This window comes from Rhinopithecus bieti, unplaced genomic scaffold (assembly GCF_001698545.2).
Source record: "Rhinopithecus bieti isolate Rb0 unplaced genomic scaffold, ASM169854v2 scaffold_48680, whole genome shotgun sequence".
Taxonomy (NCBI): Eukaryota; Metazoa; Chordata; class Mammalia; order Primates; family Cercopithecidae; genus Rhinopithecus; species Rhinopithecus bieti.
In genome coordinates this window covers 1-27402 of record NW_016819681.1, presented here as the reverse complement: position 1 = coordinate 27402, position 27402 = coordinate 1, and the positions used below count along the sequence as shown (strand labels likewise).

At 36.7% G+C, this 27402-nt stretch overlaps 1 protein-coding gene across 1 annotated transcript in view; it reads left to right on the top strand.

Moving 5' to 3' along the window:
- The window catches only part of LOC108519869 (uncharacterized), a gene marked incomplete at its 3' end in the record, with an annotated part of 724835 nt that extends 711154 nt beyond the window's left edge, over positions 1–13681 (top strand). The window contains exon 4 of the mRNA XM_017859146.1: positions 13501–13681. Coding sequence (XP_017714635.1) covers positions 13501–13681 — 181 coding nt within the window. The remainder of the gene's footprint in view (positions 1–13500) is intronic.
- Between the last annotated feature and the right edge of the window lie 13721 nt (positions 13682–27402).

The following is a 27402-nucleotide window of genomic DNA, read 5'->3' as shown; positions in this document are numbered from 1 at the left end:
CCGCGTCTCCAGTTTCCTTTTAGGGTTATTTGTTGTTGTGTTTTCTACAAAACGTTTGGGTTTACAGTGATTAGGTCACTCCACAAACTTCTCCTAAGACATATCAATAAAGAAGAAGAGCTATGAGGGAGCTGTATATTCTCAAGGCATTCAGTCACATTGGAATCATGAGTGAATCTCAAGTAGATTTACCAGGTCACCACTGACTGTTGCAGAATGTCCAGGAATGAAAGTCTCCCATTTATTGAGGTACAAATGTAGGTCTCCAGTTATCTTCATAACCTGGGCAAGCTTTGACAGACAAATCTAAGGTTAGATGCCTTTCTTAGTCCTCTCACTGGATTCTAACCAAAAGATGGCTGGACACTTTGCCAAAGGTATAAGGAAACTGTCAGCATTATTCTACTATCTGTCTTCCAAAACTTACAGAGGATTTCTGTGCATCTTTTAGCCTGCTTGATAACCAATAAGAATAGAGTTTCAGATGCCCTAATGTTGGGCATTTGTGTCGGGGATAGCAAACTGTGATTAACTGGATTAGATACTGGTATGTTGTGTTAAGGAATGTTCTGAGGCCAACTGGAAATGTAATTGATGAATAATATATACCCTGAGTACTGGAAGGGGAGTGCTATAATGGATTCTTATACTTGGCTTATGGGGACAATAGAGATAATATAATTTTTACAAAGAGCGAGTACTAAAATCAATCAACCTATGTATGAATAGGTTGAATTAGCTGCTACAGAGTACTTAATTTCATAGATTCCCGTTTCCACAACTAAAAACTTAAATTATTAAGGGCTAACAGAATTGCTATGAAAATTAACAGCTTATGTATATATAAACTACTCGAAATTTAGAGTGGTTATTATTATTATTTTACTGGTTATTATTATTTGAAATTGGGACTGCTTTAAATAATTCAGTCTCTATGATCCACCATATACCAGCAGAATACGATTTCATTGCCAGACTATTTTACTCTAATTGTTAAATTAAATTTTTCTCTTAGAAATTTATTTAGGCCTGTGCTTTTCTAGACTCCCAAATTCTAAGGAATAGTAAGAGCATGAGCTTCTAGTAAATTTGCAGCCAAAGAAAAACCGGATGCAATTTCTGTGGCATTCTGCATTAGTTAGTTAATTCTGGCTCAGCCTGAGTTGAGTAAAATGGATGGGAATTCGTTGTACAAGTCAAGATGCGTATGTGCCTCATGCCAAGTTCCAGATTTGTATATTTAGGCTGCAATTCACAAGAGGGTAAGAACATGATGATGTCAACCAGAAAAACCTGTGTTTTCTCATTAACCTTGGCCTCTGATCTTGTACTTCTGGTCAGTGCTGGGATTCTCATGGCCCAGGGACCCTCCCAAAAGCCTCAGATTTAGCCTTTAATGCTTATTATCTCCACTGACATGGTCCCCAGGATGATAAGTCCCACTGATTATTTGCCTCCTTTTCATGTTAGTTTAGCTTTAATCCTTCTGTTTAACTGCACTATTTTATGAAGTCTTTTCTTTTATCATAATATAGATGTCCCTTTCGTTATGTGTTGCACTGGTGATAGCTCCTTAACCCTGATATGAGGACTTTCTTCTACCTGGGGTTATAAGCAGTTTATCTTTTTTTCTGGATTTGTAAATCCTGTATCTGCTGTCTCCTGGCCATTTAAATGTGAAAATGTAGGTCCTTTCCTTGGAGGCAATTTCTGCTCCCATCAATTGTTCTTTAAATTTGGTGGAAATCAGGACTTGGTAGATATTTGAAAAGGAGAGAGGTATAATACAGTAAAAAACAAACAAACAAAAAACAAAACCAATAGATATGGGCTTTGAAACCAGCCCTATCTGGTTTCGAATTCTACCTAGCTCTACCATTTAGTGAGTGGTTTATCTTGAGTAAAGATGATCTTGCTAAATCTCCTTTTCTTCACCTGTAAAATAAAAATAGGGATATATTCATTGTTTATACAAATAACGCATGTAAAGTTATCTAGCAAAGAACCTAGACCATAATATACGCTCAAAGGGGCAGGACTCCTTATAAAAATAAAATATGGTTGTGTGGATCTTCTTGCTTGCAATCATTTAATAAGCATTTTATTTCTCTTCCATTTAAAGTAAATCCTCTTTGGGATTTCACAATTACTACAATTCCATTAGGAACTGATTTTACATCTTCTCCAAAGACTAAATGTTTCAGAATTAAAAGAAAATATAAAGTTAGGTTTGTTTTAAGCACAACCTGCCAGAAGAAACAATCACATTGAGGCCGAGACTAAACAGAGCTCAAGTCAGCTCCACAGGGAATGTTCTTGAGGAAATTGAAATCAGAATATCTTTTTGGTATTATAGAGTTTGTAAGAATGTTCACTAAAGCAATGGAATCCAAGAACTCACAGTTCCTAAACCCTGGAAGCTAATGGATACTGCAAATGCTAGACATGTGCTAAATATAGGCCCTTAAAACAGTGACAGTGTGGTATTCACTGTTCTTAATAAATTTTATTTAATTTGATGATGGTGACAGTGACATGACAACAACAGTTAGATTTCCTAGGGAATTTGTGTCATGGTCTTTATGAAATAAAATTAGATTAAAATGTGGAAAAAATCACAATGGAACATTGAGTAAAAACATTCACAATCAAGTGAATGCTTTTAGAGAGCTATCATCATTAATTAGAATGTTACGTTGAATGCAAACTTAGTTTCTATTTTGTTCTTCTAAACTATGCAGGCAAAATAAAAGGACAACTGAACAAATAATGAGTTGATACAAAAAGAATACAAATCTAATACCTATGGAAAAACACATGATTATCTGGTAGACTCAACATATGGATAATCTACAATATACTGGATTATAAACATTATAAACTTGTGGAGGCAAGGTGCTTATGACATTGCTTCTTGAATAATCCTTTGCCTTACAAATGATTGCCTCTTAGTATATACTGATTTGATTTGCTTTGGTAAAGTTTAATCAAAACTAGCTTTTGTTTATATAGTTTTCTCTACCACCTTTTATCAAAAAAGTAGCAATCTCTGAATAAAATATAGATATTAGAACTTATACTCTGGAAGCAGAATGTTTGTTGACAAATCCTGGCTCTACCACTTACAAACTGCCTGAACTTGAGCAATTGTTTTAACCTTACTATTGTTCCATTTCTTTATTCACTAGACTATTAAATGATCAAAGGAGCTATCCTACAGAGAGGACCCAGTACAGTACCCAGTGTGTGGAAGTAGAAATAATATTGCTTTTATGCCACTGGAATCAAGGGGAGTTGTTTACGAGATAGCATAAATTTACACCTAAAAATGAAATCCATGTTTAAGAAACTTATATAGAGGAAAAGATGTTAATAAAATAAAATGCCTAGGACTTAGTGTGTTTGGGCCATTTATTTTTCTGAAGAAAACAATAATGGGAGCTTAATTGCACTAAAAATCTTTGATAAAATGTTTCTTGCCTTTTAGCAGTGTACTCCAATAAACTCTCATAGTTTTATTCCCTTTTCTAGTTCTTCAGAGAAGCTGCTGGTTTGTAAATGTACACCATTGTTAATTTGGACACAATAAAAAAGGGGTACAATATCTCAGCAGGCTGTGATGATTCAACTTCATTTATTCATTTGTTTGCTCACCCATTTTTTCATCCATCCATCCATCCATCCATCCATCCATTTCTAAAACAATACACAAGTCACTTAATAGATACCAGGAACCTCCTAACATATAGAAGTCAAGAAAGAATGGAACAGATATTCTTCTTAACAAACAGCTTCCTCATATAGGGAGGCAGACACAGAGTCAAGTAAGTTTAGTAATGTTGGCTAGAAGGAAGCCTGTGCAGGCCAGAGCAGGGCACCCGGGAGTGATCTTTCTCCAGAGATGTCCAGGAAATGCCGAATAGAGAAACTCGTGCTTGAGCTGCATCCTGCACCAGGAATAGATGATTGGTTTTCTTTGCCATACTTCAATGTAGGTTTCAAGAGCAAGTTGGGTGCAAAGTAACTTAGATAACCCAAATTACATTGCTTTCTATGCTTTCAGGGGTTATAATTTACATTTTATGATTCACATTTTGGGGTCTAAATTGCTAGTTGAAATGTGACATTCCAAAAGTGAGTTTTATTAGATATTCTGGATTGAATCAGTTCCTGTCTATGCCTATAAGACTTATTTACCCATACGTATAGTGTCCCACTCTACCTTTCCTTCCCAAAATTTTCAGGATAATTGTCTCCACTGGTCTCCATTATGATACCCTCACTCATTCCTCACCCTCCTCAAAAGTGGCTTCTCTTTAATGTGACCCACATAAATGACTGCCCTTAAATGACTCATAAAGGTCACCAAAAATCTCCATGACATTAAATCTATCAGACATTACCATCTTACTTGATCCTTCTGCAGCCTGAGACAATGTTGACCATTCTTTCCTTTTCTAAACAGTCTCTCCCTTTTGCCCAGCCCCATTGGCACAGAGAAGTTCATGCAGGCAAGTCACAGTTAAGAGGTCAGATCATGAATAAACAAGACCATGTAACAAGACTTTAGCATCATTTTTTCTTTTTAAAGTGTGAGATGACCAAAGCCTAGATATCATGAGTGAAATTTCCCAGAGACAGATATAGCAAGGCAGGTTTACCTGCCTACATTAGCTCAGTTTAAACACTTGACCATTAATGAGACTAGATTTTGACACAATTTGTTAGCAGAAATGAAAACTTTGTGATTGTACTTCCAAGGGTTATCAGATACTAATAAACACTCATTTGCCCTAGGACTGGCTCCTTTATTCATGCTTGGTTCAAAGATGTGGTATCATTTTTATCAAAAGCACACATTATTCATTAGTATTTATTTAATCATTTACTTTTTTAAAATTTAGGTTGTTCTTTGAATATTGTCATCATTGCTCACACATGAAGAGTCATAGACTGCCATGGTCATCTCTAGAAATGGACGATGATTCCTTTCTGGCATGGTCACAACAGTGTTTGGCTTCTGACAGTGACACATTCAGTTTTGAGAAAACTCTTCTCCTCAATCTAAAAAGTCGAAGGACCCAGGAGAAAGCAAGAGTTGCTCTCCCATCAGCAATTCATTTTGAAACAGACTGTATCAAGCATCTTATCTGTAAATGATTTGCTGCTTGAGAACATTGCTTTGCACTGGAGCTGTAATGTCCAATAGCACCTTCTGTGAGAATGGAAGTGTTTTGTATCTGCAATATGCAATACAGAAGCCTCTAGCCCCATGTGGCTATCAAACATTTGAAATGCGGCTAGTGTGACTGAGAACTGAATTTTTTTTATTTTTACTAATTTTAATTAATTTAAATGTAAACTAGTCACATGTGGCTGGCTAATGGCCACCATATTGGACATCCCAGCATGATACCTCTCTTATTAGTTATAACTGATGGTGTGAAATTAAATTTTAAGAAATTCCTCTTGAGGGAAATTTTGTGATTTTATATTCTATATCACTAGCGGTAAACTTGAGAGGAATTTTCCAGGCAAAATCTTTTGATTTCCTATAAAGCAGGCACCTGTCCTGAATTATTCACTATCTACCTGACAAAGGGGCTGCAGTACAGAGGCATATTTGGGGTTAAATATTTAAAACTCCTTGCCTGACACTCCTAACATAATTTTTCTCTATTATGTTCCAGGCATCAGAAATTGTCATCCAAGTTAGTTAAGTAAGTGAGAGATCTCGTTTTTCTTCTAGTGGAGACCTTGATTCAGGATATTGGCAACTGGATGATATCAGTGTTTTGATTTTGGTCATGGCATTTAATGACAGTGACAGATAAAATACTATTAGTGCTTCTTTCCTAGCTTCCTTCCAAGTGTGTTGAGGTGACTTACTGGAATATTTAAATACCACAACTGAAAATGAATAAATAATTTGGACAAGGGGAAAACCCAGATCACTTCCATGTGATTTCTTTCATGAGAAAAGATCGAGTCACTGACCATTGACATGGGCAAATGTTTTTGAATCAGTATTTCCAGAATGGAGGTCCAATTGCGCTGACTCATACTCCCATTCTCACCTCATTCCTCTCTGTGGTCAAAAGCAGGATGTATGAGACAGCAGTCACCATCCTGTGTGGATTAGGGCTGACAACTTGCCCTTATGGGATCAGACCTTGTTTCAACATTTGAGTTGACCTGCTGAGGCCAGTTCACTTTAGGTCAATGAGGAGATTTATCCTAAGGTAGCAAGTGCTGGATCAACTTTCTGAAACCTAGTCGGTGAATCAACAATCCTAAACAGAAGAGGGGGGTGGGGGGAACAAAAGAAAAAAAAAGACAAAAGAAAAACACAACGAAAGAAAAATGGTTACCAAATCATACTAAACGTAAATATTATGTCAAAATATGGTTTTAGTTATATCATTCTGTTGCGAACAGAGATGGGAATTGGATGGAGCTTGGATGACTGAGGTTTAAGGAAACATGGTAAGCACACAATTTGCCTAGACAAAGAGTAAAAAATCCCAACGGGGAATTGCCCATTGTTATCCGCAACCGACAACCTTGAATATTTGAGCGGCAGACATGCAAGGGAATGTGGCAAACACATATTTATTTATCAAATTTGGCCAGTAGATGTTAAAGAATGTAAATTTGACGGGTTTTGAAATATATTTGATATGATATTCATATCTTTCTGGATTCTTCTTCACATATAAGGCAGTGCCAGCATGTTCCCATGCTGGGGATAAAAATCAGGGATAAATACTGAATATTCCTTTACAAGGAATGTAATCCTTCCTCCCTCCTTCCCTGCCTTCCTCCCTCCCTTCCTTCCTTATAAAACCTTCCTTTAATAAAATTGCTGGCTTTATCAAATTATGTCTGGGAACTAATTTGACAAAATGATTCTGTAAGGTGTTTTTTTTCATTGTTATTTTCTTTTGTTTTTATCATATTGTTGTTTTAGTTCAAAAGCTATTTGTATTGTGCATTAAAAATCATTAGGGTTGCTCAGTTTCTTTCTGGTAAGATATTTTGCTTCCTAGAAGCTTGACTTTTGATTTTATAAATTGGATATTATAAGAGATACCTGGCAGAATTGTGTGTTTTAAAGGAATTAAGAGGATAGAAGGCTAATCCATGCCAATTAATGAATAGATGTATTAAATTATCTATATTCTCTAGCTTTACTCCTACCCTGGCTGGCCAATTCCATTAATTACAGCACTCCATAGTCAACATTTTGGCCGAATCAAGTTTTGCTTTTTTAACTGAAGAATGATGATATTCTTAAATTTGAAAAGGTGAGCTTTATTTTTCATAAATGTTTGCAGCCTGCAGGCTGGCTATTCTGACAGGCTGGGAAGCGTAGCCTCCAGGCGGAAGCCAGAAACAGACACTTCAAGGAAGGGACGAAGGGAACAGGAATTTATGCTGAAAGCAGTGGCCAAATACATGTATAATAAGCTATATAAGGAGTCATGAATATTTATGAAAGTAGAAGATGTACATGCACAACTGAGCTCTGTGCCTCTCCATGGGACCTATGTTCAAAAAATGGAGATGTTAGCATGATCCAAGGCTGAAGTCTGGAGCCCTCTGATGTCAAATAGCGTAGCAGAGGACACAAAAACCTTCACTGCGTATTCTCCCTAGACTGGCCAGAAGCACTCTGCCATCAGTGGTCTCTTACCCAGAAGGAATGCTGGTCCATTGTTTTGTGGAAACTGTAAAAGGGAGCAGCATCAGTTGTTTGGTTGAAAGGGCTAGTTTCTGGTTAGCCCATAGGGAAGAAAGGCTAATGGCTGTTAGTGAGGGAGGGGGTGTAAGTAGGTATGTCTGATCTCTAATCCCTTCATGGCTGATAACTCAGTTTTTATGGTTTCTTTGGGTTCTCCTTGGCCAAAGCAGGTTCGTTCAGTCAGTGGGGGGGGCCTTAGGATTTCATTTTATTTCTCAGCCTTTACACCATTATTTTTTTTCTACTTCTTATTAGTAGGATCAGATCTAAAGTTTTTATGCCCACTATCACATAGACCCCTGAATTCCTATAGTGAGTCCCTCTCTTGCCCCATGGACATAGCAAATTCTAACTGAAATATTTGAAAACGGATTTGAATAATTATCCATGTATATCAAATTAGTTGCTTATTAAATACTTAGGATCTAATATTATACAAAATGCTCTATATGATTTCCTGCTATATGTGAATGTTTGGAGTTTAGTAATGTAATCATAGCTTATTATTGAAATACACATAATTTCAATATAGGTAAGAATATATTTCAATATAAATAAGTGCATATATATTTTACTATAAATAAGTATATATATTTCAATACAGATAAGTTGATGATGAAGGGAAAAGACACTAAAGATACTATAGAAATTATCCTATCAGGAAATTGGATGTTTCTGCTGTTTTTATATACATATTTTAATGATGCACAAAATTCTCCACTGGCATGAATATTTAACAGTGGCAATCCCTGATCATTTTGAACTTCAGTTTTGTCACCTGGGGAAATGAAAGATTAAATAGTAGATTAAGGTTAAGGTTAAGATGAAGTTGTCAGGCAGGATATCTACGACTGACGAACACTGAATGGATCGAGTGCAGAAGTTCAAGGTTAAAAGAGTTGTATTATGGAAAGAACACCACCTCACTCTCATGGAGTACTTCAATATATTAATGTACAAAGTAATCTCTTATTGTGATCATTCTTCTGAGGTAGTCAAGATAAGTAAAGAGAAAAAAATGAAGGTAACTTTAAAATTACCTTGATTGACCGCTTTCAGAAAGCCTCAGGAGCTGCTTTGGAAGTTCTTTGGTTCATTAAAAAATGTATTTCTCATGTGGTGAGCACCAATGGGTCAGCAACTGTGTTAGGGCACTTTATATATATTATCTAATACAATAAGTTTCAACTGACAACCACTGGTTTAGAGTTCCTATTTATCTGTATGAATTATCAAAACAAACATGTCTACATTTACATATTAATTTGCTTTTCAAAAATGCAAACTTCTGAAATGAATGTATCTTACTTTCTCAGTCTCTATTAACAAATACTTAGGAATTAGTTACTCTGTTTGTTTTTCTCTTTTTCAAATTCACAAGTTAGTCCTTTTGTGAATACGCAGTTCTTATAAATTGACCAAAGCAATATTTATTATGTTTATTCTATAGTTCACTATTTGCAACTTAAATTCTAAACATATACTAACAAAAACATCAAAAAAGGAGGGAGAAGAATTTTGTGAACATTAATGATCACTTAATTTACCTTAATTATTCAATACCTTATTCAGTATTAATTATTACTATTCTTGTACTAATAAATGTTTTTGTCATTTGTTGACTTTAATGTCATATAACAAATTTTGGTATGGAGAGATAGTAACTTCTCTGAAATCAGACTAATTTGTTAAAACTGTGTAATAAAATAGCATAGGCTATGAAACATGTGGTACTAGATATAGACAGAGTTTATATATTTTTCTGACCCTACTCCATGGAGGTTTTAAAAGACCTGCCTCAAATTAAGAATATTAATATTTCCAGAAGTGTGACATTGTTGGTAAACATTAACAACAAAACTTCTTCACCTATAGAAATGTCTACAAATTTATTATATATTTTCATGTTTATAGTTATCAAGGTAATTTTATGATAAGTAAAATAATAAATGTGTATTCATATCTTAAATGCAATCATTTCTATTTAAATATGGGGAAATGAAATAGCTATTTTCTCAAAGAGAATATTTTAGTTTGCTTTACAGATGAAACATATTATATTTGCCAGTTTTGATTTTGCACTCTTTGCAAATAGTATTCTTGTTGCTGAGCAAGTACAGATTGGTACAAGTAAAATATTTTAGGACTAATCCAGATTTCAAAAGCAGAAATGTTACTCACAGATAATTTTGAAGAGGTAGCTTCAATTTCGTGCCTCAATATCAGTGCTATAGGTTTGGAGGCAAGCATCTATTTTAGAATAAAGCAATTTTATATTTTACTTAAACACCTGAATTGCTGTATCCTGGTGTCACAGATCAAGTTATTCCGAAAGTGAGCTCTGAGACTTTACTGGGGAGTGCTCACGGAAACATCATTTGTGAGAAGTGAGGGATACAGGATTGGGAAGAGGAAGGAGCTGGACCGTGATGTAGTCACAGCAGAGGCCTCAGCCTACCCTAGATGCCATTAGCAACTTTGGAGGTAAAATAGAGTGTCAGAGTTTTCCTGCTTTGAGGCAAGCGGGCAAAGCCAGTAAACTCCTACATGAATCAGTCATTGCTTGAGGCTATCAAACCTTCCACTTAGGAGGGTCATCTTAGGTGAGGCAGCTCCCTTTGGCCCACAGCAATTTGTAATGAAGTTCTTGGGCTAGGGAGTGCCTTGGTGCTGAAGGGGGCTCTGGGAATCAGACCCACAGCATCCCCTACACCTGTATTTGCATAGCAAATAGTCTAAAACTATGTAGCCACATGTCTTCTGCTTTCCTACAATCTTATACATTGCTCCCTTCTAACAGGTGAGAAGAGATGAGCTTAAATATTTTTTGAACTGTATAAGGTTTTTGTGACTCTTCTTTGATGGTATTTTTTAATCCTCTAGGAAGGAAACTAGTTGCAACACTGAGAGAGGACCTTGAACTGTTTATACAAGTATAAATGAAATAGATATCCTAAAAGAGAGAATGGGAAATTAAATTTACCTGATAATTGAATGGACATATTTTTATTATTTATGTCTCTCATTGTGCTAGATAAAAAATCAGCTCGAGCTATTCCTTCACTTCTTTGGATACCCTAAACCTGAGGAGGACTTAAAATGAAACAATTGTAGAATATTTTCTTGCTAAATTGCATCCTTGTTATTATAAGCATGGAATTTTCTGCGGAAGCAAGATAAACAACTAAAGAGTTTATCAACATATTTTTTTTCTCTACATGATGTTATGTTGTTAACCTTTACCTAATTTCTGAAATCTTAGAATCAAACCAAGTGAATGTATATGAATATCCTTTGCAAAGAATGATGTGTGACACAAATGAAAGTAATTTAGGGCTGGGCATGGTGGCTCACACCTGTAATCCCAGCACTTTGGGAGGCCATGGTGGGTGGACTGCTTGAGCTCAGGAGTTTGAGACCAGCCTGGCACACATGGCAAAAACCCATCTCTACTAAAAATACAAAAACTAGGTGGGCATGGTGGCATGCGCCTGTAGTCCCAGCTACTCGGGAGGCTGAGATGAGAGGATCAGCTAAGCCCAGGAGGTTGAGGCTGCAGTGAGCCATAATGGTGCCACAGCACTCCAGCCTGGGCAATAGAGTGAGATCCTGTCTCAAAAACAACAACAACAAAAATAAAAGTAATTTAAAATTACTTCTTAAATTTCACCACATCACTGATTTCAACCAAAGCTTACTTTACTTCTGACTTTTTGTTTTTGAAACAGAGTATTGCTCTGTTGCCCAGGCTGAAGTACAGTGGTGTGATCTTGGCTCACTGCAACCTCTGCCTCCTGGGTTCAAGTGATTCTTCTGCCTCAGCCTCCCAAGTAGCTGGGATTACAGGTGTGCACCCCACGTTTGGCTAATGTTTGTATTTTTAGTAAGGACAGAGTTTCTCCATGTTAGCCAGGCTGGTCTCAAACTCCTGACCTCAAGTGATCCATCTGCCTTGACCTCCCAAAGTGCTGGGATTACAGGCATGAGCCACCACATTCGCCCTTACTTCTGAATTTTTTAAAGATGCACCATCTAAAAAGTTATTTTGGGTTTTAAACTTTTTATTAAAAGAGAAACTTTTAACAACACTAAACGCATGACAGGTCTATCACCGAAGTTTTATGGATGCCCTCTCTAAAAATGGTTACACACTCACACTCAATACACTACCAAGTGGACAATAAACTAAATTTATAGTGTGCTCTGGTGAATGTAGACTTGTTATATTTCGTTGTTATCTCTATTTGTTTTGACATCTGCCCTTTATTTAGTGCCTTGTACTACTTTGCAAATTAGTTTACTGGTTATAGACTTCAGTTATTGACTTTGCTATTGTTGGCCGTGCTATTATTATTTCAAGAAAGAAGGTAAGAGTGGGGGAAAATACGGTTTTTCTTAATTTGGCTCCAGCTGATTTTATACCTGGGAGCAGGAGAGCTGATGGTTCTTGTGTATGGTTAATTAAATCCTGTGCTGATGGCTTCTGTTATAGGTACTAAGTCATCCAGCTTGTTAGCAGATCCTCTGTGGCCCCATAGGGTTGGATTTATCATTGGGGAATCATTTTCAGAATGTTAATTTTGTGCTCAGGTAACTGATTGAGGGCAAGATGATGTCCTGTGTGCAGTTGGCCAGAGAGTTTGTTGTGAAATTTGTAAAGGCAATTTATACGAGGAGACTCACTCTACTTTGTTTTTAAAATTGAGATGGCAGGCAAGTGGCACAAGCATGTCTCCTAGAATTCTTTACTGTTAGACAGAAAAATATCCCATTGCATTTTGTTTTCCTAATGCTTGTTGGATTCTCACCAGCAGGTTTTTACAGTCTGTTGCTTGCCTCTCAGATTAGAAGAATGCTGGCATATTTTAACAGTTTCCTAGGATTCAAACAGCCTTTAATTAACAGCAAATTGATGTTTTGGAATGTTACCAAAATATGGGAGACTGAACACTAAAGATGGGTTTCCATCCTTCCAGCTCCTGAGTGTGGTGGAGTCCTATAACAGGGGGCAAAGGTATGTGCTCTCTTGCAAAAGGCTGGCTACTTACTGGCATGCAAAAGGGATGTCTTTGTTGGCATAATATTCCCACTGCCTGCTCAACTGTGGCCATCTAAATTCCACCTACTCATGACTGGGAGGAAGGCAGGGAGTTGTTGAATAATCAGAGCTGTAGGGGTGCTGAACAGTTCAGACATTGTAGCACTGGTTTTGCTGGTTTTTAATCCTCCAGTTGCTAGAGCAGTAAGGTACAGCTGCCTGAGTTTGAGGTTAAATTTCTTGTATGTGCCAGGTTCATGTCATCCTGCTGCCAGAGTTTTGGATGTGGTAGCAAAGAGCAGTTCTGTAAAATAATCACTCAGACTTAATGCATATTGTGAGTGGTTTCGTTTTCAAAGAGGGATGGTCGCATGATGAAGGGGTCTTCCCTTTGAATTCAGAGATCTTGGTTGCAAATTTGTGACTGACCCAATCTGGAGCTCTAGACAGGAAAATAAAGACAGGTTGGGGCATTTGAAATGTTGATGTTACTTACATAACCAGATAGTTATAATCAAAGGAAAATGGAGCAGTTCAACTAGCTCCCTCTGCCTAATGGCAAATTTGCTTACTGGCCAGTTCCCAGTTGAGGTCAATAGAGTCCATGTCTTGTTTTTTCCAGTGACCCACAAAGCTGGCCTTTTTGTCTCAAAAGCAACTTTGGTGTTTTTTTCCATGGTGGTGTCCCTGATTACTCCCTTTGCTCTGGTCTTCACAGGTGGTACATGCCAGAGTCCTGCTCTCCCGGCCCTTGTCCGTCCACCAGCCCCTCCTCTGCAACCATCGCTGGATATTAAACCATTTCTTCCCTTTCCTCTTGACACTGCAGCTGCAGTCAACCTGTTCCCCAATTTCAATGCGGTAAGTACCTGCCGAATTTGTCTTTGCCTGAGTGGAAGGTATTGGAAAACCTTAAAGGCCAGGGTTGATTTGGTCACTGCCTCCATTTTGCTATATTGTTCATTGCATGGTTTGTCTAGAACCCATAATGAAGTTAGTTGTTTGCCTGGTTAGGCAAAATCCCCAGAACCCTGCTCCTTCAAGGAAAATGAAAAGAGATTCGATGCGATTGGGTTGATCATGACTTGATGTCTCCCCTCTAGTGTCTTCTGGGCAAGAGCAACAAATCTATAGCTTTGTAGGCATACATCCAAATTGAAACAATGTATTTATTAGAGAGAACATTAGAATGTCAGTACATATTTAAAAAATTAAAAATGTGTTTCTTCTATCTACTTTAATTTCCAAATCTGTTACGTTTTTCTAACTTAATAGGACCCTGACAATGACAGCAGTGATTATGTTTCAAGTATACAGCGCTTTCTTCCCGCCATTAACACAAAACAACTCAGGGGTTCTGGTAGCAAGAGTTTTAGTGTGTGTTATTGTTGTCCAAGTTAACTCTCGTATTTCTTTGTTTCTTTGGGATTTGTCAATAGCCTCTCAGCACAGGTTCATTTACTTTCTTCCCTCTATTTTCACTTTTAAGATGTCTTTTTGTAAGTTGGCAGATGCATCATTTTCATCATCATGTGTTTCTTTTTCTGCAATCAGAGTATTCTTAGGATGAAAATTGAAATAAGGGTTGAAAAGGTTAGAAACAAGTAAGTGACATTTTTTTTTGAATATTATCTATTCAGCCTTCAGATAACAACAGTGGTTGTTACAAGGCAAGTCTGAGCTTGTCAATGACAGGACATGTCAGTGCAACCACAGCAGGAAGGATTAAGATGAGAGGTCACTAAATGTCCAGTGATCTAAATAATACAGCTTTCTCGTTGCAATATCTTGTCCCCATGATGGATTTAAAAAAATATATATTTGGCTCACAATTAAATAATTCTTCAGGAGACAGCAGTGGGTCTTATTTTTTTTAACAGTACTTTGTCACATGGACTTTGGACATGTCAATGAGTCAGTACAGTTATATGCTAGTCCTTGCTAAAAGGCAAGGGAGAATCAAAATGACCCCTTTACTTTTTGTAGGGAGAGGAATTTTCAAAACCTTGTTTTGAAATTGATATTTCATAAATAAAGCAACATAAAGATCACCTTTACAAAATACAGGTTTCTAATTCTAGGTGTTTCATTAAGAGTAGAGGAAATCTGCTTAGCATCAAATTCCCTTATTCCTAAATGACTACACTGAAGTCCTCTGGGTTCCCTTTCCCTGATTTCTTGCCTGCTCTTCTGTTAAGTGGTTTCCTGGCACAGCCTTGTGTCCCAGACACCCAGGGGATTACCCATCAAGGTGCTTTTTCTGGCCTCTGAGACCACTTAGCATCCCATCCCATGTCAGCTTAAGAGCATTTTAGGTAAAATTCCTGGAAGGCCATAAAAGGCTGGATTTAAAACTTTTGATTTGCCTCTTGGGAAATATTAATAACAAAGTGATTAATTTGATTGACAATGAATATCATTTAACATAAAACAAAGATGAGTGATGTGTTGAATTACATGACCCTGAGCAAATCTCTTTACGTTCTTTGCTGCTATTCCCTCATCTTTAAAATAAAAGATGTGGACCTGATAGTCTCTTCATTGGGAGCTTATACCATTCAGAGATTTGTAGGTTTTTTTCATGGGCAAAGGCAGCGTGGTGTGGTGGTCAAGCTGAACTCTGTAGCTACACTGACTAAGTTCAAATCTCAGAACTGCCTCTTACCATAGATATGACCTTGAATGGGTCACAAGACTCCCATGGGCCATCATGTCTTCATCCATATAATGGGACTAATAATATAATATGCCTCATCAGTCTGTGGTAAGGGTTGTGTGGGTTAAATCATTTAGAATGGGGCTTGGTATATAGTAAGCGCTATCTGAGTGATAAGCAGCGTGCTCATAAGTAGCTTGTAAACCCTTCTGATTCTGAATAGACAGTTCCTTGGCTAACTGATTGCAAAAGTTTGACTTGATTCTTTTTCCTCTCTCATGGATTTTAACTTGTGTTGATGTTTATTCTACTTAAACCAAGAGGCCCTCTGTTGCTCCAACTATTGCTTTTTCCTTGGTTATTCCCTTCCAGTGCTGGTCAAGATATAGCCAGACAAGGATGAAGTCATTCTTTGCTTCCAACTGAAATGAATTGTTGGAAAGCCCATAATAAGGTAGCTTTTGACTGAGAATTAGGGCATAGAACATCTTCTTCGGTAACAGTCTGAGTTCTTGATTTTGTAGCAGATGTGAATCACAATCCAAAAATTCAGTATGTATAAAACATAATTTTTACGGCCATAAATTGACTTTATTTCTCATTCAAGAGAGCCCATTTCATCAGGCTGGAGGGAAATCTACTCTAATTTTGTTTCAGGATATGCTAAGGTTTCAGACTCTAATAATTATCTAACAGGTTATAAGGCTTTGGTGGGAGACTTCCTCTGGTCATCAAGTTATTTATCCACATAGGCATTCATGAGATGGTTAGCAACCGGCTATCATGGCCCTTTAGGCACCTGCCTCTCAGCTTGTTCTGTGCCATGCTTAGACACACAAACTTTGCAAGTCTGTCAGCAGTCCCTCCTACCTAGATCCACAACACAGCTATCCCTTCTTTGACGATAAGTGATGAACTCTGCCACCCAACAACTTTTACCCATATGACCTTTATAAAGCAAAGTCCATGATGATCAGAGTCTGTCTGCCTGGTGATCAGAGACTATATTCTTCCCCTGATGATATGAATATGCAGTCATCTCTCTATTTGGGATAAAGTTGGCAGAAACATAAAGGAAAAATTTTTTAATGTATGCTTATAAAATGTATAAAAATATAAGTGGATATCTCTGATTATTATCTTCCACAAGAGCGTAAACCATGAGGTTTGGGTGTGAATCAGCAAGAATAATGAAACGTCTATAAAACTAAGCACATTTAGGAGGGAAAGGAAACAGATATAGAATCAGAACTGAGTTATGGGTATAAAAGAAGACATTCAATGAGACTATCAGGATCCCTTAGTCTCCTCAAAGACAACTTCTAAGGAATCACAACAGAAGCTATTCTCTAGAAATGTATCCCTTGATGTTCTAGTAGCTTTTACACAAAAGAAAGCTTTCCTGGAATTCCTCACGTATTTCCCATCCTGCCCTTTAATCTCTCAAGACATTAGAGTTTCAGTGCTTAAAAATATTCTGATCCCAGTGATCCCGTTCTGAATTTATATTTCTTGAAACAGTCACAGGAGTAGATAGATGATGTTTAGGAAAGAAATATTAGAAAGGGGCTTGAGCTTAGTTCATTCAGACAACTGCTAGTTATTCAGCAATTATTCTCTAATTGTCTGGCATCATTATGTGCCAGAAACAGTGATAACAGATTATGTTATGACCTCTGCCATGAAAACAATTCAGTTTGTAAAGGTGAAGTTGACAAATAAGGAAATTTTTGTTAATAAAGTATGTTTACACAGAAAGATGTATAGCATACAATGTTAGCTTGAGTATAGGAGCGAATGGCTATATGGTTGTCTTAGTGAGGGCTGGGTGAAAAAAATACAAACTATTCTAGGCATTTGAACAGGAAATAATTTAATATAAGGATTTAGGTGCATACAAAACCTTTGGGAGTATTCGACAAACAGGTCAGAGAAGACTGTTGCTAGCTCTCGTTTTTTTCTGTTCACTTTCATGGAGTCATGGAGTTGCAGACACAGGACACTCAGTAATCCAAGTTATTTCCACCCAAATTCTGTGAAATACTTCTCTTTAGTGGCATCTAATACACATCTAAGACATCTGTGGCCATATAAGCCTCAGGCTTCCAGTCTTTGGGATGTAAAGCAGTGGTGGCCCTGGTGCTGAGATGCTACTGATAGAAGGGAAAGCACTATGCAGAATCAGAAAAGCTGAATGTCTCTGTAACTGTGGACAAAGGCTAAATCTATCAGAGCCCCAGTGTCCTGTACAATAAAATAAATAAATAATTTAAAAACCCAGATGCTTAGGTTTGATATCAGAGGTATAGCTGGCTTTTAAAATGCTAGAGATTGAAGGAGAATGGCTTGGGTCAGACTTTGGGATGTTGTTCAGAATGGAAGGTAATCATGAAAAAATAGCCACATTTTATGACAGTTTTCTCCTGGGGTCTCACCATTTCCCTTTTATTCTTTATTTTTCTAACATATTTTCTTCATATTCTAACTCATAGTTGTGACAATAATAAACTTTTAGAATGTCGTTGAAAAAGTACTACTTTTGGAGAATGTGTTCATGAGGACTGCCTGAGCATGATTCCATGCCCCCATCCCTATGGCTGTATATCTAGTTGGTATAAAGATTAAATGAGGAAAACTGACTTTCTGTGCCTGCAGATGCCAGATACTCAGTAAATATTTAGTTATTCTGCCTTCTAGGAGATGCACAAGGAAGAGTGAGGTCACATAGAAAGTAAAGAGGCAGAATAAAAGAGCAATAAAAGAGGATAACTATTTTGCTTTAGCTAGCTTTGGCTGATGGTTCTTTAACATTAACAAATGTAAATTAGCATAGAAAATTTGACACTGTGCTGCTCCTCTGTATAATATGATTTTATCATGAAAGCAAGAAGAAAGAACAAAGAGAAGAGGGGGGAGGGAGGGAGATAAAGAGAGAAAGACAGAGAGAGAGAGAGAGAGAGAGAGAGAGAGAGAGAGAGAGAGAGAGGGAGAGAGAGAGAGATCAAGTCCTAGTAGCTGACTCCACTCTGGCTTTTCCTAGTTCTACAAAGGACCAACTGCTGGAAACTGGAGTATACTGTGAGGTTGGGTTTTGATCAACAAGTTGAGGCGTTTTATCCATTGGAGGACAGAAAAGTGAAATTTATATGATCTATAGCAGTGCTTCTGCTATGAAATCACAGGTAATCATGTTAAAAGTGCAGATTCTGAGTCAGAAGTTCTGAGGAGGGGCCTGAGATTTTGAACATATGTAGGCGGAGGGAGGGGAAGGCAGGAGAAAGAGGAAATACATTGAACAATTTTTACACTCCCAAACAGTGGGGTTTTTAAACATTTATTCAACAGATATTTATTGAATACCTACTATGTGCTAGGCCCTGAGGATTCAGTAGTGAAACTAGCAAACTAAGTTCCTACAATTACGGAACTTACCTTCTGGTGTTTGTGTGGTGGGGTGTTGGGAAGAGGACAGATGGGGGAAATTTGAATTATCTATAGGTACAGGTGGATCTCAAGAATGATCCTTCTGTGGTTGTATTTGAGCTTCCAGAAATGCCATAAGCCTTCCTTGTATGACATTGTTCAGGACTCTGATTACAGCAGCCATTTATTGAATGCTTACTACATGCCAGATATCACTTGCATTTCAACTGACTAAAGGCCAACATTTTTGTATGAAATTTTTAAAGTTTGTGTGTGTGTCATGATCTCAAAAATGTTGCTGGGGAAAATACATAAATACGTATTTCATGGCCGGGCACGGTGGCTCATGCCTGTAATCCCAGCACTTTTGGAGGCCGAGGCGGGTGGATCACGAGGTCAGGAGTTTGAGACCAGACTGGCCAACATGGTGAGACCCCATTTCTACTAAAAATACAAAAATTAGCTGGGCTTGGTGGCCCATGCCTGTAATCCCAGCTACTCGGGAGGCTAAGACAGGAGAATCACTTGAGCCCGGGAGGCTGAGGTTGCAGTGAGCCGAGATCGCGCCATTGCACTCCAGCCTGGGCAACAACAGTCAGACTCCGTCTCAAAAAAAAAAAAAGTATTTCATTTATTAATTCATTCAAGGATTTCTTCCTTTTACAAACTTTTGAGTCCTACTCAATAATTCTGTATATTGAAAAATGTGACTACTTAAAATAACTGCATTTAAAAGCACCTGTTAGAAACATAACATTAACAAATATAATGAAGAGTATGAGGAGGGAGAAGAGGTAATTTTTGACTGATTCACTTACTGGGCATTTATTAAGCACTGATAATGTGTCTGACTATAGTAGACACTAGAATTATGATGGCAACAATAATGACACTGAGAAAGATGAAAGGAGAAAAAGCAGGACAGTGAGGAGGAGGAGAAAAAGACGAGGGAGGAGGAAAAGCAGAATGAGGAAGAATGGTTGTTTTACCTATGAAGCTGACACAGTTGATTAGTGCTCCTTTAAATATTCTCTTCTATCAGATACCAGAAAAACATTTAGATGTTAATAGGTTAAACAGTGTACTCTACACAGGCAGGTACTCTCTAGAGTTTGCTTCATTTGTTGAAAATGAGGTGTAGTAGTTAAATCATTCTATAAAGAAATATAATTAAATGCTCAAAGTTCTTTAAAAGTAAATGCTACCTGAGTTCAAAGGAAGGAAAGGTAACTTGGAGGTGGCCAAGGAAAGCTCTATTGTAAATGTTAAGGTTTGCTTTGGAATCTGAGATAAATACCATATGTATATTTTTTTATTGAGGTAACCATAGTATAGAACATGAAACATAGCAAAGACTCAACACAAATTTTTTGAATGAATGGAGTGGAATAGATAGATATATAGGTAGATAGGTAATAGATATAGATAAATAAAAGACAGGAAAACACATAACGGATAATTGATAGAAGAGAAACAGCCATAACATTTGTACCATAAGTAGTATAATTGATGGAAGTGTGCCAATACGAAAGAAAAATTCTAAGCACTCACTGTTTTATGCGTTAGATAACTGACATCTAACAGAAATTATTAATTTAATCACTTATTAGGAAAGAAAAGCAAGCATACACTCGAGTCATCTCCTTAATTTGCATCTGTAATTTTAAGTTGGCTTATGTGTTTGTTTACTGTGGTTAATAAAAGGACAGTGATGTAAAAATCCCAGTAGTTGCCCAAAGAATGCAGTTAAAAATCAATTCTTTATAGTATTCATCAACTGTTTTGTGTGAGTCCATAAGGGCTGTCACAGTGACAAAATATTGGTGAGGCATTTTAGGACTCTAAGACAGCATTAAGTGTGCTTAACATATAGAGATTATTCTAGAACTTTAGCTTAAATGTACACTTATAATATTACAGATAAAAATACAGAACCCAAGACAGAAAATTTCAATTTCATGTTTCCATTATCTTTGGATATATACCCTTCAGGATCTTTGTTTCCTTCATCTTTAAAATGGAATTGGCAAGCTTCGTCTTCTTTCCTTTAAAAAATGATTCTTGAATAGTGCTCTCTTCTCTGGCTCGTATTTTATTACCTACTCCAGCTATGGAAATGCCTTCTATCTTTCAGCCAGTGATAAAAACAGTGGTAAGGCACACTGCCATTTGTTTTGTTCAATGATATATTAATTAAATTCAGTTTACACATTAATAACTGTTCTTACTAAGTTTATACAACTGCTGCTGTCACTAAAATAGGTGAGCAGCGAGGGTGAAACTTTGAGTAAGAAAAAGCCTGTCTTTCTTAGACACAAGTGGTAGGTGAGTGGAAACTTTTCAGGTGAAAAATGCCATCGTAAATACAGTATTGATTGCTAACTTCCTTGTCCTTTGAAGACAGATGTAGCAGGTTGCTCTCCTGCTCATTAACTGTGTCATTTTTGTATAACAGAAGCTTCTTAAGAAACATCTGCTTATGAAGTCTTCTTTCATTATATGTTTCACACTGAAGCAGATATCTAAGCATGTTTGCTGAGTCCTGTAGCTTTCTGCAAAATGGAAAGTTTGTCAAAGTCAGACGTACTTATTATAGTGACCTCGAAGCACAAAATGACTTCAATATACACTATTCAGACTTAGAAACCAAAGGTTAAACAAATGCATAATGCATGAATATTTTTCTTATTTAATCCTTGTTTACTCTTTGAATAGGTAGCACATTCTCCTGTGATTCAAAATCTAAAGAGAACGAAACAATTTCCTGACTGCTCTTAGTTCTCTCTTAAGTGGCAAGCAATGTGGTAAATGGCTTTTGTATCTAGCCTTCCAAAGATATTTGATTAATGCATGTATTAGTTGTTCTTCTCATTAAAGATCGAGGCATAATACACATTACACACACACACACACACACACACACCTCTATATATTTATATATATAACATTATATATAGATATTCTTTATGTAGTCAGCCTAATCATAATGAGATGAGGCTTTGCAAGTAATATATTTGACCTGTTTCCTACTGTGACTTCCTTACTAACTGGGATTTTGGGTAAATAAAAGGACCAGAATAAGAAAATATTGATGTTTACAGCTCATTTTGTGATCGAGTAGCTCTTTTGGAGACCTCTACTCCACACTTGGACAAAGACATGTCAAAACGAAAGAACATTTTAGAGTTAATTTGTTTCTTCAACATGCTTATTTTATAGGTAAGCCTAGACTTATTGAGTGATGTCCAGTTTCATGGCCAGCAAGTGGCAAAACTAAGAGAAAACTGGTACTCCTGACTTCTACTGCTCGTGGAGATGCTAAACATTGAATAATTGTGTCCTTCAAATTTTCATATGTTGAAGTCATTAGTCCTAGTGAATTAGAACGTTATCTTAATTGGAAATAGGGTCATTGAAGATGTAATTAGTTCAGATTAGGTCATTACAGTTGGCCCTAATTCATTCTGACTGGTGTCCTTATAAAAAGGGAAAATTTGCACACAGAGACTTGCACTGAAGGAAAATAAAGTGAAGAGATTCAGGGAGACTGCCGTCTACAACCAAGGAGAGAGACATGGAACAGATCCTTCCCTAACAATCTTCAGAAGAAACCAACCCTGCTGACAGCTTGATCTTGGACTTCCAGAGCTGTGAGACAATAAATGTGTGTTGTTGAAACCACCCAGTCTATGGTATTATGATGACAACCCTAACAGGAAAAGGATATTAAGAGCCATCTGATCTGCCTACCCACACTTGCTAGAATCTCTTCTGCAATATTCCTGACAACTGGTAATCCAGCTTCCTACCTGACTTCATCCAGTGAAAGTAGATAACCCTACATGTGAGGTAAGAGACTACCTCGTGGGTCATCTACATACAGTTGTAAGAAAGTTCTCTATTTGGAGCTAGTTTAGCACTCCCACCCTGTAACTCTTACGAACCAAAGAAGTAAACACATGATATACGGCCTTTTTTAATAGGAAAAAAAAAAATGTATTGATCATCAACTGACAAAGACTGTAGGGAAAACATTTTTGTACCCATTATTTTTAAAATCTAATTTCATAAGAGACTTGCATATTACAGGTTATTATCTAAAAGATATAGATAAGGAAACTGAACTGAGAGAGAAAATTATTTTCCCCAAATCATACAAATGGTAAATAACTGAATCATGGCTAGATTTCAGATTCCTTGATCCAAGTCCAGCACAATTTGTTTTCAACATAGCTAGATTACCTCTTGTCTGCAAATGGTTGTAATTTTTAAAATCAGTCATATGAGCCTTGGTATACTTTAATAGCTAATTAACTAATAATTTGGTATACCTCAAGGGACTTCACTGAGAAAGCAAAGTATTTCCTGAACAAAAGTCTGGCTGTGATTGAATGACTATAAAAAAGAGTGTCTAGGACATCAGTGGACAGTAAAGATGCTGTCTAATGTCACCGACACACATATTTATGCTGTATATGGCAATTGTTGTCAGGGGAATAAATAACTTTAAATGGTAATAAATTTAAACAACATTGCTATCTCAGTAACAATTCAGGCTTTTTAAAACTCAATATTCTTTTGTACTATAGGACATACATTAGAAAAAGCAACAACACTAAACTTTGAATCTAGAAGATTTGAGTTCTATGTTTAATACTTTATCTACAGCCTAAGGCAAAAATGTGGAGTCTGCATTTTCTCATCTGTGAAACTAGAATAATCACATTGACTTTCTAGGAGTGAGTAAAGGTGTTGAAGCTTAGGAGAAACACAGAAATTGCAGGCATTGAGGAAGCCTATTGAACTAGAGTGTCTGCTGTTGAAACCTTAATAAGCATTTTTTTTTTTTTTTTTGCACTTCCCTGAGGTGATTTCTTTGCCCTTTCAGTGTTGAGAGTCACTGTGTTCTACCCCATGGCCAAAATTAGTGGGAAAATCCATTTTCACAGCTAAGTACAGATGAAAGAATAACTTTCTCAGACTATCACTTGAGTAAAGTTGCCTCTTCCACATCTCCCTCCCGCCAACACAAATGTAAAGAACAATTACTCTTAGTCAAAGGAATGAGAACATTTTGCCAGGAAGTATATTTGTTTCATGACTCAGTACTGCTCAAAGTATGGTACACAGACCCATACCGATCTGAGAACTGTTTATGGGTGATAAGTATGGAAACTGAGAGTGAGCATTTAGAAGTATTTATAGCAACTTAACAGAGTAGTTTTACATCTGTGAAAACCAATCAAGAATTATGGCTATATTTGGTAAGTCTATTTCATTTTATTTTTTCTGATAACTCATTTTTATTTTATTTTATAAAAGTATTGATCTGTGACCGATGGGGGTAGTGCTGGTCCTTCAGCAAAGATTGTTGAGAAACACTGCTCTGTTATATGTTTAGGATTTCATGGTTCCATCTACCTGTAGAAAAAGAAGGGGAGTTTGAAGCCGTTATTTAAGTAATGCATGTAACATATGGTTGAGAGCCACAAGTACATTGTTACTCAAATTCCTTTAGCTCTGTGTAATTTCTCTTATCCTGAAGAGGTGTGCCAGTGTCAGATGGTTCTCTCTGAAGCTCATAAATCAAGACAGTAGTAGAGTAAAAGTAAGAAAACTTGCATTTTGCCTTTCTTTGAAGCATAACCTCTTATTCCACATTTTATCTAGAGTTTGGGCAAATATTAAAATGATAAAATTAGTGGTTAATTCTTGGACTTCTTTCCCTGAACATTCTAAAATGAAATTTATTTCAAGGACCTGTCAAAGAATTGTAAGGGACTAAAATAAAAAATAGGTATTTTAAGTGACTATATATAGGGATAAGAAACCTTATTTTAAATTTCTATATTCAAGTTATTTTTTTAATGGAAGGTAAGAAAAATGACAATGCAGTTATACAATAGATTGGGGCATTTTAAAGCAGTTTCTTCAAAGAAATCACATAGAAAAATAATCAGTTTTATCAAAACATCTGTATGCTCTTTAGAACATCTGTGCATATGTACCATGTTAATGTTTCTGTGACTTTTACCATATACTATGTTGCAAAGCAACAGTTTTTGCCTTCCTAAAACCTGCGATATAAAAGAGATAACCAGTGTTTCCTGCCACTTCCTAACATATATAGGATTTATGTACTCAGATAGATGGAGCTTTTGGAGCTCTATAAAGAAAATGCCCTTTTTTTCCAGATAATCCTACCTGTGTTTCTTAGGTAAAAAAAATTCATTAAATACATATTTGATTTTTAGAATCACCTTAATTAGTTATGCTACCTATGAGAAACTATTGACAGATTCTGGTTTTAAGAGCCTTGTTTGGAATGAGGCAGATAAATAATTATTTTGAGCTTCAAGTTTGTTTTTAATTTTACTTACTTAAAATCATAGTGAAACTTTTATAATTTTGGAGAGAAAAAACATACATATATTGTATATATATACACCTGTGTATATGTATACATATGTTTATGCATGCATGTATGCAAGCTTCTTACTGTGGTTCATGGTTTAAAATACTGAGTGCAGGTAGGTAGAAAAACTCTTGCATATGTGTATAAGGAGACTTGGTTCAAAATATTCATTTTGTTTTAGTAGCAAAAAAAGAACAATATAAATATTAGTGGGAAATTGATATACTTCATTTACACATATATACACATATATACACTCTATATATACATATTAAGATCTAATTATAAAATATACCTTAAGAGACAATTGGAATGAAAGAATTGTTTTCACATGGAAATATCACAAAAGCTCAATGCTGCTGGGTTAAGAAACATCAATTGCAAAATATAATAGAATTATGGAATATATGTGTATGTGTGTGTATTTTTAAATCACATGCCAATGAGAAAGAGGAAGCAGGAGAGAGAGAGAGGCTGAAATTAATTTACAATACATGACAACATAGACTGGGAGACCACATAAGTCCTTATTTGCAGGTGGTTCTGAGGAGTGAGTGACAATGGAATTGGTAAGGAAAACAAAGGAAACTTCCAGATCTCTGTAATGTTCAAGTTTTGTTATTTTAAAAAAAGAAATATCTGAACAAAAATGAAGACATGTTAATACTTAGGTGATCAGTACATTGTTATTTAGTATATCATCTGTATAGCTTTTGTATTTTAGAAAGCTTTTCAAATTTTATAAGCAGCAAATACCTTCAGCAAAATATTAATACTTTATTGCAATATTTACCACCTATAATATATCATTAGTTTGGGATCCAGCCAATATAAACACTTAAATGTGACAGCCTCAGACACTTGTTTCTATTATCTGACATGACATGAGAGGTATATCTAACATGCCCCAGGTCTGTGGTCTTTATGTTACAGTTATAATTTGGCTTGTTCAAAAGCCTTACAGTAGAACGATGTAACATCCAGGTAGAAAGGTTGATGCATTGATTCTTGTAACTTTCTACTATGTAGAAGTGACTGAAAAGTCTATTGGAAAATGTATTTATGAAGCTTGGCAACCTACTCCTGAAATTCAATTTAGATTTACTTATTAAAGACGTTATAATTTAAACACTTATACATTCAATGAAGGTAAAAGAGATTAGTAAAATTTCTAGTTTTTATTCATTGCTGCTTATATTAGTATGAATTGTAATGGAATCTGATTGAGATGATGTTCTAACTTGCATCAAGTTACAGAGTAGGGATGGTATTTTAGAGTCTTGAACAAGTTAACATTACCCTTCTAGCACTGTCCTTTAATTATTTCTCAGAAGTGGTCAATTTTATTTACACTTTCTTAAAAGAAGGTGATCTAGCTTGCAAAATTTAAAATGTCAATTTGATGCTTAATTTTTTGTAGAAAGGTCTATTTTTCAAGAAATTGCTATAGTTTTTAGATAAGCACTGGGCTCTGAGTATTAGGAAGATTTTACTTTTAGAAGCAAGGGTCATTAATCCCACTATATCTGTCATAGAACTCCTGAATGAGATTAAGAAGTTCAATTTATACAAAATAGGGGGCGGAGCAAGATGGCCGAATAGGAACAGCTCCAGTCTCCAACTCCCAGCGCGAGCGACACAGAAGACCGGTGATTTCTGCATTTTCAACTGAGGTACTGGGGTCATCTCACTAGGGAGTGCCGGACAATCGGTGCTGGTCAGCTGCTACAGCCCGACCAGCGAGAGCTGAAGCAGGGTGAGGCATCGCCTCACCTGGGAGGCGCAAGGGGGAAGGGAATCCCTTTTCCTAGCCAGGGGAACTGAGACACACAACACCTGGAAAATCGGGTAACTCCCACCCCAATACTGCACTTGAAGCAAACGGGCACACCAGGAGAATATATCCCACACCTGGCTGGGAGGGTGCCACGCCCACGGAGCCTCCCTCATTGCTAACACAGCAGTCTGCGATCTAACTGCAAGGCAGCAGCGAGGCTGGGGGAGGGGCGCCCGCCATTGCTGAGGCTTAAGTAGGTAAACAAAGCCGCTGGGAAGCTCGAACTGGGTGGAGCTCACAGCAGCTCAAGGAATCCTGCCTGTCTCTGTAGACTTCTCCTATGGGGAGA